Genomic DNA, 15,574 nt, shown 5'->3' on the forward strand with positions numbered 1-15,574 from the left:
CAGCGACGTAGGTTTAAGGCCCTTACAGAGAGAGGCGAATAGGACATGAGCATAGACTAAAAAAAAAAACATGGACGACGCACCTTCACTCTCTTTCACTGTAGTAAATGAAGCTCGAGTCTCGAGTCTGCGCATTGTGAACTTGGAGCCAGAGTCTGCGCAGTAGTGAGCACGAAGTGGAGCCGCGATATCAATGTTCCCGGATGGGAATGAGGTTTAGGGGGGTGAGTTTAACAGTGGCCAGCTAGTGAGGGTTAGTCCTAAGGCGACTGCATGCCTGTTTAATTGAATTTATGCACCTGTTAGTAATGAATTAAGCTAGAATAGTCAAACCAGTTTATTAGAAGGAAATGTCAACATACTGTACTTTTTGGAAATTCCAAGAGTCTGAGAGTTTAAATTCCACAACGACCAGGAAGAGAGAGATAATTCAGAGTGAAAGTAAAAAGGAGTGCAAAGAAAAAAAACAATCAGCAACCTGAAGAATTCTCTGACCTAATTTGCCGCATGTTAGGAATGTTTGACTTTGTAAGAATTCGGTTTATTGACTGTATGCGTGCAACGCTGCCTACACTTAAAGTGTGCTGCAGGCTAAAAAGGTAGGAAGCTGACAGAAACTTAGGTGTGTACCAGAAAGAGCTGCAGGCCAAAAAAGCTTGAATCAGGAGGGTGTCAATAGCACCACAATGGAATGGAATGCAAGTGTTTTGTTAAAGGAAAGAACTGAGGAAGGCAGAGGTGCAGCAAGGGATGAGGGGGCTGAAGTTCTGGGTGTAGTTTTCCTGTCACCCCAGGAGCCAGGTGGCTGTATGTGCCCTTGTGTGACCCCCTTTTCATCCCCCTAAGACCTTCTGTCCTCCACTCCATTCCAGAGGGCAACAGCAAGTTACAAGTTCGAAAATATAGATGTGTTTTACAGAGCAACACGTAAACCGCTGACTGTAGGATTAGCTGTGAGCATAAAGAACCTACCGTTCCCATAACCCCCCAGCCCAACCCAACAATAAACAACTGATCTCAAGAGAAAGATAGAGGGGTTAAAAGAGATGAAGTAATAATATAACAATGAGGACAATGTTGTCAGAACAGGTGCTTCAGAATCCACAAAGAGGAAGGATTAGAGACATTACAGTCACTTGAGCATTCATTTCATTGATGACTATGGTGAAAAATATTCAACATTCTTCTTTGACAAGACGACAAATAACACTTTGATGGACAAAGCTAGCTGTTACTTATATTACGATTAACAAATAAAGACACAAACTGACGATTGGCCCTTTGGGAAGAGCGAAAGACCAAGCACAACAAATAAAATGTGCCTGTTAGAGTTACTTGTTTTCTTGTATCAGTCATTTATGTGCATGTAACAGGAGAATTTTCAAATATAAGAATAATTCGATAAGATTACCAGTAAACGATCTAAAGATTAGTATCAATCACTAAATCACTAAACCAAAATTCAAAATGTCTTGTCAAATCGAAGGTTTACCAAGGATCTTGCTGATACTGGAGTTGTGCATGTCAGGGAACGCCTGCAGGATACGTCGTCTTTCGTCTTTAGCCCACACCATGAAGGCGTTCATGGGACGTTTGATGTGGCCAGAGGAGGGAGTCCGGGATTCACCATAGCTTCCCACACCAGAGATTGCCGTATGTCCTGTTGGGAACAACAAGATTAAAAACAAAACAATCAGTCTAGACGCACAAAACTTCCTTTTGTTTGACTACACACCCTGCGCCAAATGCAATTACACAGGCAGGTGGCATCTGTGTTTACTGCATGCCAAAGAGGTTTATATTGTATTAGAAATGGTCATAAATTCAGATGCATTTGTAAGGCAATTGCTTGTTTGATCAGAAAATCAACTGAAATTCCTTGATTAAAAAAATTTGCACATGTACTAGTGACATGCAAAACTACATATCTCAAAATCAGCTATTCTGAAGGTTTCCTGAATGACTAGTCAGCTAACCTGTCTTACCTGGTAGCCATGTACAATTAGACTGCCATGAGATGATCCCGAAATGGAAATGTTTCTTAAGGGGCGTTTATAAAAGACCAAAATGGTTTGCAACAGAATGGAAAACAATGCAGGGATCTATTTTCAAATTTACACATATCACTTTAAGAAACAGCACAAGATGCAGCACAACATCAATTTGAATGTGTATGGCTGTATCAGTAAAGGAAATTAATTTAAAGACAACGTCCCATGTGAACTACCCAACAGCTAAAGTAAAACATGCAAGCAGCATGCTAATTATTGTAACATTGAAAAAAAAAAAAGAAAAAAAGTTCCCACTTTATATTAGGTGGTTTTAACTACTATGTACTAACATTTAAATAAATCATTTGATACAGTGTACTTATTGTGTACATACATGTTTTTACATGGTAATGTACTAACATCTGTAATTAATTTTTATCAATAATTACACTGTTAACCTTTATCTTCCCTTTAACCCACCCTTAAACCTACTCATATCGCTAATCCTGACCCTAACCTTACCCGTATCCCACCTCAATAGCAGCACAAGTGTTTTGCAAAACAACGTGAATACAATAAGTACATTGTACTTACACCAAAAATAAGTACATAGTAGTTACAGACACCTAATATAAAAAAAACTAAAAGAAGAAAATTGTAGTTGACCCATACGTACCCTCAGAGTCACTGCTGAGGTGGTCCTCATTCGTCCTCAGGGACTGTCCGTCATCCATCCGGTCTCGAGACGCCTCCTTATAATCAATCAAGATGAAAAGACAGCTTATATAAGACATATATAAAAAACATTAATCATTGCATCCAGCTGGCACAGCAATTGGTTTATTATGATAGCACTGTTGCTACAGAAGCTGGTCAACATTACAAAAGCATCTCAGCCCCACCTATGCCGAGAAACACAAAAGGCCCCGGGACTTTTGTTGTTGACAGATATACTTTTGAATTTCAAACATAAATGAGTTATATTCTTCTCCCTTTTGAATGGCTTGGCATTGTTGTCAATGTCTACCTGGATATTCAAGAGCATCCAAGACAGTTCTACAAGTGTTGAGCTGTAAAAACAGGTTTAAGTGGAATGCTTCAAAATCCAGTTGACAACAATGGCGAAATCACCGTCATATGTCCCTGCGATTAAATTGAACTCAAAAGGAGCAACAAAGTGGTTGCCGAAACAGGTGTCTACGGAGACTTGAGGCTATTCCACAATTGCCACGAACACAAACAAGTGAACATACAAGTTGCGGGAGGACTCTAATAGCAGCTGTTCTTGGCTGAAAGGGGAATGTACCCCTTGTTTAACCGATATCATGAACTTCTGTAAACTAATATCCATCGCTGACCCTGACCGCCCCTCTTCTCCTGTAACACAGTGGGTGTTCTGAAAAAGGGCCGTTTCAAGTGTGGGCCATTAATGGATACTTGCTCCGATGCTTCAGCCTTGAAGCATGACCAATGGTGACAAACAGCGGGCCCCAGGTGCCGCCGAGGAACCTTGGAGAACTGGGGTGTGGAGCATGTGAGCACGTGTTTGTGTGTGTGTGCTAAGACGTTGACTTACCAGCCTTGTGTTGTTGTCCCTCTCACGGTCCCTCTCTCTGCCCGTCGGGCCTTGTCCTCCACGCAACAGCTGTTGGGCATCATGAATGGCTTGTGTCACAACATCACCCTCTCCCAAGAAGCCTGAAGAGTGAAAGGGTGAGAGAGAAAGGAAACTTTAGACAAGGTCAAGAGAGATACATTTATCCCTCTCCGTCTTGTGATGCACAAATAAAGCTCTTGGCTCGATCTCAAGTATATGATCCGATCCAGGACAAGACCCCAGTTTTGAGTCCAAAGGCTTAAGACAAACAGTCACGTCTGAGGTGCTGACACATTCTCAGGGGCTGGTTCGAAGAGGGAACAGGTTTTCTGAACTGCTGACAACTGCTGTTAATACTCGGGATAGAGGCGTGTTGGCAGTGGGAACCCTAAGATGGGTCCTTTCTAACAGGGTGCAGAGAGTCATTTTTACTGAATGTGAACCTCAAGGACTTCCCTCTTTAAACAATGCCATGAGGGTAAAGCAGGAAAAGCACAGTGGACATGTCTGACTTATAAAGAGGTAGAGATATTTTCTGACACATCTGACAGCACAACATAAATACTAAGCAATACGTTGTAAAACTTGTTGTGTAACTGTAAAAGAAAGAAAGTCTAGATCTACTAAACAGCGCTGCGGTTTGAGAGGTAGTTGCAAGATCAATTGTAACAACATGTCAAATCACTGCTTCAACTTCTCAAGCAAACTGTTATGTTGGAGACTGGGTGTATCGGTGTGGTGTAGTGTCACATACTCAGACTGAGGGCAGATCGAGGAGGGCTGTGGGGCAGATCTCTGGGTCGGTACCCTGTCTGCAAGTGGGCCAGTTCCAGTGCCTGGGGACTTGGGGTCTTGGGTTTAGCCGTGAGGTTGAGAGGTTGACTGGTGTCCTTGAGTACAAAGTCATTTTGAGATTCATCATTAATAAATACAACAAAGTGAAACATCTGAGATGACCTGCAGATCAGTGCTAGATAGTGTACCTGGCGAAAGACTGTACCACTGGACCTTTTGACCGGGGTGGAGTGTGGATTGGGCAGCAACTGCATGGGATAATCCACTAAAAACAAACAAACAAACAAGTACATTTAAAAGACTGAAACTTAAGGATTTACAAACATACATGGTCAGTGAGCATTCAAGAGATCTTCTACCAGACCCGAGCCCAATGGGACTTGGCCAACTATCAGGTTTCGGGTCAATGTTTCTTTCGATTTCACAGGTTAAAAGCAAATCAAAATCTTTCCAAGCTACTATCAGTCCAAATGGTCTGTATCCTTAATGACTTCGAAGACATACAGCATTGAAAACTGCTAAGTGTGTCCTGCCTAAGAACATCTCTAATTACCAGCTGGATAAACTCTTTGAGCTCATATTTGCTTGAGTCCTTGGCCCTCTATTCCAGGTTTCTTTACAATGCCGGCTGCTAGCCGACTAGCTCATCCACTTGTTCTATTATTCCCTGTTCTTTCCGTCTACCCTTCATCTTCTAAGTGAATGGAGTACATGCATACAGGCATCAAAGTTGTGCATTCACAAGAGTCTTTTAGCCGAGCAAGGGCACAGTGCCATAGATTACAGATGTCAATGTAAAGAACGCGGTCTGGATTGTACATTTTCAATATGCACTATAATTTAAATGGACAGCCCTGAGCCGCTCTTCAGTGTAAGTGCAAGGAAATCACTCAGGCAGACCTTTCAATGAGTCTTTCTTTATGAAGTTCTTATGAAGAAGAAGGGGACCAAAGACATGATCAAAACCATCAATTCATGCAATAATTACTTATATTACAGAACAGACCTTCAGACGAACATGCATTAAGGAAAGAAAGTTATTTTGCAGTTGATACATTTCTAGAATAGCAGGTTTTTTTATTTCCTTTAGCATAGAATAGCATATTAACTCTTTCAATTCATCTTTGCACCACGCTACATATTAACTAAAACTACAAACCCCAGCTGATAAGCTTGCGCTGAAAGTTGCAAGAGCAAACAAGTTTTTCAAATAACCAACAAAGGATAATATTTGAAGTCAATTATTTAAAGATTTTGGACAGATGCTATTTGATCCATCTGAAGATAACAGATGGCTGAATCCTGTGTCCTAACAAACTCTTATTGTAAAAGCTAACAGTTGCTCAATATGCCAATAGGTAGGCCTATATCAGGATGTGTGAACAATTCACTCCATTGGCCAAAGGGAGGGTAGTTGAGGGAGTTTTCTTGAGGGTTTGGTGTGGCCTTACCTGGTTTGCAGGGAATGGGCTGCAGAGGTAAACCCATCTGGGACTCAGAGGTGACTGGCAACGGCTGGGCGTTGTGATGAAAGGCAGGGATCATAACATACGGCATGTTTACCTGCTGGGTCAAAAGTCACAGAGAACACCGTAACTCACCTTAAATTGTATTTTCCACTCTGCCCAAATAATCTTAATGGAACAATTCACCCAAAAATGTAAGTTTTATTTACTCACTGTCATGTTATGACCTTATATCAATTTATTTTTTCCTTAAAGTCACCATGAAATAATGTTTGTACAGAAGGTTATTTTATACAGAAGTGATTTATGCACATCATTATATTTTGTGTACTCGTACTCTTTAAATCAAAAATGTTAACCGGCCCTCCCCCTCAAAACGATGTCTGTTTTCTTCATGACGTGTGTCTTGGTGGAGGATGGGGCTAAATATCCTCCACAACTGACTACAAACTGGCATTCAGATCTGCCTCCATTTAGTAAGCAACACCCAACTTCGATCCAATCAATTCCCGAGGACACAATCTAGTCCCGCCCTACATTTTTTCTCATTCCAGAAGCTGTTACACTAGTATATACGTCACAATAAGGAAGAAAAGACTATAGCAACTTCCATTTTATGCTGACTTTAAAACACAAACAGGAGATATTAGATTAGATTTTGCATTTTTAGGTGAAGTATTCCTTTAAGATGCTAACCAGTTTCTAGTAGTTCATACAGTGAAGTAAACTACAAGGTTACTCACCTGAATTTGCTGCTGCAGTAAATTGATTTTATGTTGCTGCTGTATCAGCTGCTGCTGCTGTTTGGCAATCTAAAACAGAATCAGCATTTAGAAATCAAACTAATTCACTTCAAATAACACTGCTATTTTGCAGTTCCTCTTCAAATGCTCCATCTTTTTCCTTGTCACTTGTTCAGCTAAAAGTGTCTCCACACCTGTTCTTGCTGCTGTCTTGCCAATTCCATCTGTTGCTGCTGTTTCTCCAGCAGCAGAGCAGCCATATTCCTCTGCTCAGAATGAGCTCCTAGCAGCTGCTCTCGCAAACCAGAGAGCTGGTTTATCATCAACAACAACTGAAGCTCCTTCTCTGCCAGACTCTCTGGGGTTCCTGTAAACACATACGCACATGCTGGTGGTCAGACAGAAGGTGTCAGTGAAAAACAAATATGAGATGAACCATTCACAATGGAAACACACATACAACACATGATTTGCAAGACAAAGTGTATGTAATGTGTATGCAGTTAAAAAAAAGAAAAGAAAAGAAAAATCACCTTTTAGGTTGACGCTGCCCTGAAGACCCTTCCCAAGGAACTTTTCTTTCCAGTCCGTATTCAGAAGCTTTTCAATTGTGGGCATCACTAAAAATATTATATCAAAAACAATTAACAGAAAAAACTTTTAATTATTTAAAATGAACTCCTGGATAAATGATGCAAAATATACATTTAAATATTTTTTATAAAAAATATATTACATTTTATTTTAGTCTAAAATATACAAGATGTACCTAATATAATGAAGCATAGTTATGGAAACAAAGAGTGACACAACAGAGAAGATCATTTTTTTCATGTAGATGAGAGAAATGCTGTACTAAAAAAAACTAGAGCTTAAAACCACAGTTATAACAAAAGAAAAATAGATAATTAAACAATACCAGGGAATGGGTGAATACAAAAGGAAAGCTATTTGAGAAAACACTTGAGGACTCTTTAATAACCAAGGAGCATGCTTTGAAAAGTATCATACAAATGAAACCACTGACATGCTTCAATTAGCTTGAAACAAAAGAGGAATTTGGATCATCTCAGTGTAAACTGCATTAAATTAAAATTCTGTCATTAATTACTCATCCTCATGTCATTCCACAACCGTAAGACCTTCATTCATCTTTGTAACACAAATTAAGATATTTTTGATCAAATCCAATGGCTCAGTAAGGCCTCCATTGACAACAAAATAATTAACACTTTCAGATGCCCAGAAAGCTACTAAAGATGTATTTAAAACTCATTCATGTGACTACAGTGGTTCAACCTTAATGTTATGAAATCCCCCATCACTAGATATTGTTGAATAAGGTCATTATTTAGTTTTTTTGGTGCACAAAAAGTATTCTCGTTGCTTCATAACATTAAGGTTGAACCACTGTAGTCACGTGAACTGTTTTAAATATGTTTTTAGTACCTTTTTGGGCATTGAAAGTGTTAATTATCTTGCTGTCAACAGAGGCCTCACTGAGCTATCGGACTTTATCAAAAATATCTTAATTTGTGTTCCGAAGATGAACAACAGTCTTACAGGTGTGGAACGGCATGAGGGTGAGTAATAAATTACATTATTTTCATTTTTGGGTGAACTAACCCTTTAAAAGCGACCGGCTCCTACATGGACAAACCACTTCATCAAAATTAAAGCACAAAACGTCTTTCAAAATGCTCTAAAACAACAGCATTGAAACACTGGAACACCATGGACCGAGTGCGAATAGGCTAATTAGCCCTCTACGAAGACCTTATTTTTTTATAAAGGAACCGTTGGCCTTACCCTCACTGACGTTAGGTTTGCTGTCAGTCTTCTCGTGGGCTCGGCTGCCTCCATCTTGACTGGCAGGTGTGTGCGATCGTAGCGGTTCTTTACTGGGAGAACTCTCCTGAAGAACACAGGAACGATGAAGTTAAACAAACCCGCACTACAGAAACCATGCATGTTTATAAAAAACATGCATGGGGAAAAGGTCAAAGCCGACTTGATAGCAAATAACTTTAATTTATAAAACAAGACTAAAATTCGTAAACATATCATAAAACTTCAGGTCATACCAAGGAGGAGTGTATGTTATGTGAAGCTGACTTCTCGGAGTCGTCTCTGTCCGAGGGCAGCCGAACTGACCAATCGCAGACCGGAGAGGATTCCCGGTTGACAACTCTACCTCCCAATTCGTCGTCTTCAAGCTTGATACCAACACCCACCATGGTCACATTGCTCTTGGCATGGGGATGCAGAGCAGGTGGACTGGGCTCACACATTCTGCAAAACCAAAAAATTAACTAAAAATAAAATTCATCAGAGCTTGTTATTCAAAAGAAAACAACTTGCTCCGCCTCTGAAACGACTTTGCTTTTCAGCTGATGTCATCAAGCCCTCTTATTTTTCAACCCCTCCCATCCAACTGTCATATAGAGACACTTTGGAGTATCCGATCAACTGCTGATAGATAAAATCTAGTCCCGCTCTACATGTTTCCCTACTAAATTTTCGGTTTCACCCAGAAATACATCACATTACCGAAGTAAAATGCAGTGCATAAAACAATTTCATGTTGAATTCACATTTCAGCAAGAAACCATGTCAGACTGCATTACTAACAAGGGTATTCCGGTTTTGTACGGCTACTGTCTGGGAAGAACAGAGAGACCACAGGGGAAAAAAAAACAGCTGACTGCTTTGCATAAGGAACAGAAGGGTTTTTGTGGAGCCCAGACACAGGCCGCCCCATTCAAACTCTTTCACCGAAGCCACTTATTCGGGGTCTCCAGGGCTCAGGAGCCGCTCGGTGTCGGGAGAGGATATTAGTGCGAGTTTGTGTTGTGTGTGTGCACGTCCGAGTTGTTCAAATCTGTCAACATACTGTCAGAAAACAGATGCCAGACTCTAGTCAAGTATCTGGCCATCTCAAGTAGCACACCAAAACCTTCTGCACTAAAGGACAAGACGGAGAGAGTGACGGAAAGAAAGAAAGAAAGAAAGAAAGAAAGAAAGAAAGAAAGAAAGAAAGAGAAGGCAATTTCAAAATTAGCCGAGGTCTATAAACACCTCTCCTCCACCTCCTCCCTCGCTCTGCACGACAAAAGAAACACAAGACAACCCAAAGAAAACAAACACAAGGGAAAATGCATCTCTCCCTTTCTTTTTCACTCTCTAGCTCTCTCTCTCTCTCTCTCTCTATATATATATATATAATGCCCATTGTTACAGAGAAAGAACAAAGGAAGTTTAAACAATGGGCATGACATGGACAAAAGCAATAGGCTGCAGGAAACACAGCAGGGTAACAATACAAACGGAATGTGCCGATGGTCCGTGGCAGAGAAAAAAAAATGTGGGCCGATTCCAGTTCCTCCTGTATTTTTTCATCCACTCTAAAAACACAAAAGCAGCCTGTACGTTTACATTAAGACACAAGAGGAAGGTTGAGTGCTTAGCTCGAATGTTTTCTGTTAAGCTGAGCAACTTAGTTGAATTGTTGGAAGAAAATAATTCAATGGACCAATCTGTTCTTTTCAAGTAGTGATTTGCCAATGTACCATAGATGAAATTGGTTAAGCCTTGGTAGGTTTGGGCAGAAGGGCGTAGTTTTCTGTTCGTGTATTTGCCTGACCCCAAAGCAAACAAAAGTTTGTGTGTAAAAGTACAGGGATTTAAGGAAGAGGATTAGGGCCAAGCAATAATAAAAAAATAAAACCATCTCGAGATTAAAGTTGTTAAATTACGAGAAAAAGGTTGAGATAAAATGTTGAGAATAAACTCGTTAAATTACGAGAAAAAAAACTTGTTAAATTAAGGATGTTCTCATAATTTAACGACTTTTTTCTCGTAATTTAATGACTTTATTCTCAACATTTTATCTCTACTTTTTTTCTCGAAATTTAACGACAAATTTCTCATAATTTAACGAATTTGTTCTCGTAATTTAATGACTTTTTTCACGCAATTTAATGACTTTATTCTCAACATTTTATCTCGACTTTTTTTCTCGAAATTTAACGTCATTTTTCTCATAATTTAATGAATTTGTTCTCGTAATTTAACAAGTTTATTCTCAACATTTTATCTCGACTTTTTTCTTGAAACTTAACGAGTTTTTTCCCGTAATTTAATGAGTTTATTCTCAACATTTCATTTTGACCTTTCTCGAAATTTAACAACTTTAATCTCAAGATGGTTTTATTTTTTTATTATTGCTTGGCCCTAATCCTCTTCCGTAGGAATTGGATTTGATTGTGAGGAGGTGCCACAAACTAAAAGTTTGGATAGTAGTCAGTTCAGGTCGATCTCTTGCTGCGATTCACTGTCAGCATGAACCACAAACTTGATACGGTCTTCCCAAATCAGATTTAGATACCAAGGACAAGACCCCCTCCTTTCCCTGGGAACCAAGTGCACTCAAGAAAGATCCTTGTAAAATAACCCGCCACCATTGGTGCATTATAAATAAACACTTGCAAGAAGTCTACACTATAAAGTTCCTATTGTGACGAGGCTAAAATTATTCCTGTTCCTCCAGTTGAGGAGCGCTGATCCACAAACCAGGTGCAGGAAGTGTGAATTTGTCAGCTCCTTCCAAGTGCACTTGTAGTTCTAGAGTTATTCCGGCTATTTGCTTGGAGGGATTTGACTGTCAAAAAATGGCACAGCCTCAAGCTCTAAACGGACTTGTGAAGATTAATGCTAAAGCGAAGCTTCTCCATGCTCGTCACGCACAAGTGTTGAAGAATGTTGCATCGTAAAAAAACAACAGTTGGATTTCCGCAAAAGATTTTCCGCTGAGATTTTACGCAAAATGACATGATATCCTTGCTGCACATTTTGTATGTAGCATAGTGATCTTTTTGTAATGTCAATACGTAACTGAATGCAAATCTTAGTAACACTTAGTTAAGGGTCCAATTCTCACTTTTAACTATTTGTTTATTAGCATGCATATTACTAGGATGTTTATTACTACTTATAAAGCACATATTAAAGGGTTAGTTCACCCAGAAATGAAAATTATGTCAATGACTCACCCTCATGTCGGTCCAAACCCGTAAGACCTCCGTTCATCTTCGGAAAACAGTTTAAGATATTTTAGATTTAGTCCGAGAGCTTTCTGTCCCTCCATTGAAAATGTATGTACGGTAGACTGTCCATGTCCAGAAAGGTAATAAAAACATCATCAAAGTAGTCCATTTGACATCAGTGGGTTAGTTAGAAGTTTTTGAAGCATCGAAAATACATTTTGGTCCAAAAATAACAAAAACTACGACTTTATTCAGCATTGTCTTCTCTTCCGGGTCTGTTGTCAATCCGGGTTCACGACTCCGCAGTGACACTGCTGACATAAGACGCTGCTGACGTGTTATCCGGTGCGCCCGAGCTTCGTTTACAGTCTGAGGGAGACGCACGCTGTATTCAAGCTATTCTACATTGTTTGCATTTTGGTATTGCTATATTTTTAAAAATGGTGCGTAAGTGTGCATATAGCGGATGTCCTAATCGCCAAAAACAACGGCGTAAAAGTGCATTACCAACGCCGACAGATGAAAGGATTCAATGGAATCAATTCAATGGAAAGGATTCCGGAAGAAAATACAATGCTGAATAAAGTTGTAGTTTTTGTTATTTTTGGACCAAAATGTATTTTCGATGTTTCAAAAACTTCTAACTGTCCCACTGATGTCACATGGACTACTTTGATGATGTTTTTAATACCTTTCTGGACATGGACAGTCTTCCGTACATACATTTTCAATGGAGGGACAGAAAGCTCTCGGACTAAATCTAAAATATCGTAAATTGTGTTCTGAAGATGAACGGAGGTCTTACAGGTTTGGAATGCCATGAGGGTGAGTCATTAATGACATAACTTTTGGGTGAACTAACCCTTTAATGCCTTATTCTGTGTGACCATATTCTACATCCCTCAATCCTACCCTGCTAACTATTAATAAGCAGTAATTAGGAGTTTATTGAGGTGAAAGTCAGTTAATAGTTAGTTGATAGTGAGAATTGGACTCTAAACCAAAATGTGACCCAGATCTTTAAGATTGTAGTAAATAAAAATATGTTTTTCTCACTCATAACTGCAATGTTATATCTCATAATTGTAACTTATTTTTACATTTTTATTTTTCACTCAAAAACAGGCTTTCATAAATATTTCATTAGTTTAAAAAAAAGAAAAGAAAAAATACAAAAGGTCAGTACCGACAGCGTTGTACTTAATCGCTTTTAATTTTGGTAAAACGTGAATGTGTCATAACTTGGAAATTGAGATAAGAAATATAATGACAAGCACTTATGTCAGCACATGCAAAACAAGCCAGAAAGACTCAATAGTATGATTGATGGTAACTGCCAGTCAGTCTTACAAGAGTCAAGTCACCTCTAGTTTGTTCTTACCTGTTGTTCGGATGTGGAGCCATAAGACGCATTTCCAAAGAGCTCTGACAGACCTTTGTGGTCTAAGATTATATCAGCCTCCAGGTTCTTTGCTTTTGAGCTAAAACACCTCTGAAATGAAATACTTCCCACGGTCAGGGGTGCGCAAGACAAAAGCTTAAGTTGCCTTGCAAGTCGTAACGTGTTGCGGCCTCACATTCTGTCCCGCACTCCTCTGATGCAAATACGAGTTTTCTTTGTTGTTTCTAACTCTCCCTTCCCTTATGATGGTATTGAAGTGGTTAATTTCCGCATTGTGACAAGCCAAGCCTCTAAACATTGTCAAAAAGCACAAATAAAACTGTCAGGAGTGCCAAAATCAAGCCTGAGCGCGCAAAGGCGCTATTTTACTGACATCTAAGCGATCATTAAAGGAACACAAGACCTGTAGTGGCATCACTTTGAAGGCTCTTTTTTCGAAATACAAGGCTTTTTAAACACCCTAAATCATTGCACTTGCCAATTAGTCATGCAGCAACTAAACACGTTCTAACTTTACAAACACCTGTTGTAAACAAGCACTTGACACAACGTGAGAATGCAGCAGACCGCACTGGATGATGGTAGGTTTCCCCTAAGACAAGACAGGTGAACACTTTTGTGTCTTCAGCTAAAAGCAGAAGTGTTTGTAAGCTTTGAGCCCATCAGCATGCGACGCAAAGTCCAATCAGCTGTTGAAATCCAGCAACAGGAGCTTCCAAACCCACCTGCCAGTAACTGTACTCTAAGCAAAGATACAAAGCCTTGACCTACGCAGACGGTCTACCAACCTCAAGAGCATGTGGTTAGTTTTCACTGTCTTCGGGTCATCTCTTGGAAACAGGTTCACTTGCCAATGTGGAAGCCTGGAGAAGCAACTCATGTTGTTGTGTGGAAGACGGCGGACACCTCTTTAGTAAAACTGGCCAGTGACCTCCCAGGAATTGAGAGGAGAGTTGGCGCCTCTCGAAGCCGGATGCGCAAAACTGCGGTCATGAAATTATGCCCTATAGCGAAGGCAAACAGTAGCATTTGCATGACGTTTGCCTCGGTTATAACTTTCCACTGAGTACTTTACACAGATAGGGATTTGATAACATTGTAAAAGTGAAATAGGAGAGGGGTATCCAAGAATAAACATGACAAAAAAAAAAAAAAACATATATAGAAAGAACATTTTGTTTTTCTTTTGATTTGAATGCTGATAACATTTACTTCTGTATAGAAGAAAAAAAAAAAAAATCTACTAGTATACTTATGTGTCTATAAGACTAAATATACATACGGGGAAATAAAATTGTTGATCAACAAAAAAGTAAATGCATTGTGTTACAGGCAAAACATTTTCTGGAAGAACAATGATATCAATTAATTGTTCTTAACATTAACAAACAAACAAACAAAATCACACCATTACTTTTAGGGTGTGTTATGCAATGCCTGTAACAATAGTTAATAAACAAGATTTACAAACTCTAAAACTAATCACGTAGTAATTATAGTGAATACAACATTCATTTGGCATTTACGTCATAGGACATATTATAATGCAAACTTTATGGTGCCACTTAGTTTATAAACAAACAAACAAATGTAATACAAATGGTTGCATTATTTCAAGAAATAAAATGAAACGGTAGCCTGCATACGTGTCTAAAAAACAAAAACAACCATAGTAGTAAACATACATTACAGTCTCTAACATAAAAGACATGCAAAGGTATTTTCATGAATTTTAAAGGTCTGAGTTTTGTGCAATAACAGCTCTTTTTTGATGGACTTTCCTCTTCCGCGCAGGGGACAGTCCCTGACAGTCCCCGCCTAAACTCACCGGTCTTGTTGTTTTGAATGCAGGAAGGGAAAAAACAATGCAAATCAACAGGGTTTGCACATGGAGTTTAGGAAACACAAGGACATGAAGATGTGTAATACGTTTGTTGTCTGGACTTACTATACATCGTTTCCTGGTCCAAGCCGCTACTCTACTATCACAACAGCCATTCATGAGCACTATTCATTTATAGCACACCTTTAAGCTAAGCTTTTAAAGACTCACAGTGTCCCAGACACCAATATTTTAACAATTCAAAAAAGATGAATGATTTCATGGCAGTAATAGAGCACCACTGTTTGTAGTTTGCTTTTGATTGCTTGTGTTTGGAGCCGGAAACTGTGATATCAGACTGTCAGACTCCAGACTGTTGTGACCCGTATACACTTTTGATTTGAATAATGATATTGTTAAAGCTATTAAACTTCCTTTAAATCTTTCTGGAATTTAAAAAAAAAAAAAAAAAAAAAAAAAAAAAAAAAAGAGTAGTACTGGTGATTCTTCAACTACAAATGGTTATTTTTGTTTTTTTAAATAATTTTCTACATTTTTTAAAATGATATATTTTAAAACAAATAGCAGATTATAATAAATTTATTTCAATTTTTCTTTATTACACATGTACTAATTGATAAGAGTCTCCAGACTAAAAACTAGCCAAGAAGTTTTATCAAAAGTTAGTGTACTTAAAAGTGAATCAAATATTC

General features: G+C 39.0%; 1 protein-coding gene across 6 annotated transcripts in view; it reads right to left on the minus strand.

Annotated features, from left to right (window-relative positions):
- Positions 1–15,574, minus strand: part of LOC137020980 (transcription factor SOX-13-like) — a 30,865-nt gene that overhangs the window by 3,027 nt on the left and 12,264 nt on the right. For 2 of the 6 annotated variants that reach the window (XM_067387142.1, XM_067387143.1), the window contains exons 2-12: positions 8,677–8,884; positions 8,402–8,507; positions 7,126–7,212; positions 6,787–6,980; positions 6,593–6,661; positions 5,835–5,949; positions 4,572–4,648; positions 4,343–4,478; positions 3,568–3,689; positions 2,668–2,743; positions 1,493–1,660 (exon numbers count right to left, since the gene is read on the minus strand). In XM_067387142.1, the coding sequence (XP_067243243.1) occupies positions 1,493–1,660; positions 2,668–2,743; positions 3,568–3,689; positions 4,343–4,478; positions 4,572–4,648; positions 5,835–5,949; positions 6,593–6,661; positions 6,787–6,980; positions 7,126–7,212; positions 8,402–8,507; positions 8,677–8,883 (1,357 nt within the window). In that variant the 5' untranslated portion in view covers position 8,884. Of the gene's footprint in view, positions 1–1,492; positions 1,661–2,667; positions 2,744–3,567; positions 3,690–4,342; positions 4,479–4,571; positions 4,649–5,834; positions 5,950–6,592; positions 6,662–6,786; positions 6,981–7,125; positions 7,213–8,401; positions 8,508–8,676; positions 8,885–13,827; positions 14,067–15,574 lie in introns of those variants that run through there. The other 4 variants (XM_067387139.1, XM_067387138.1, XM_067387141.1 and 1 more) reach the window with 4 other exon arrangements.

This window comes from Chanodichthys erythropterus, chromosome 6, assembly GCF_024489055.1.
Source record: "Chanodichthys erythropterus isolate Z2021 chromosome 6, ASM2448905v1, whole genome shotgun sequence".
Taxonomy (NCBI): domain Eukaryota; kingdom Metazoa; phylum Chordata; class Actinopteri; order Cypriniformes; family Xenocyprididae; genus Chanodichthys; species Chanodichthys erythropterus.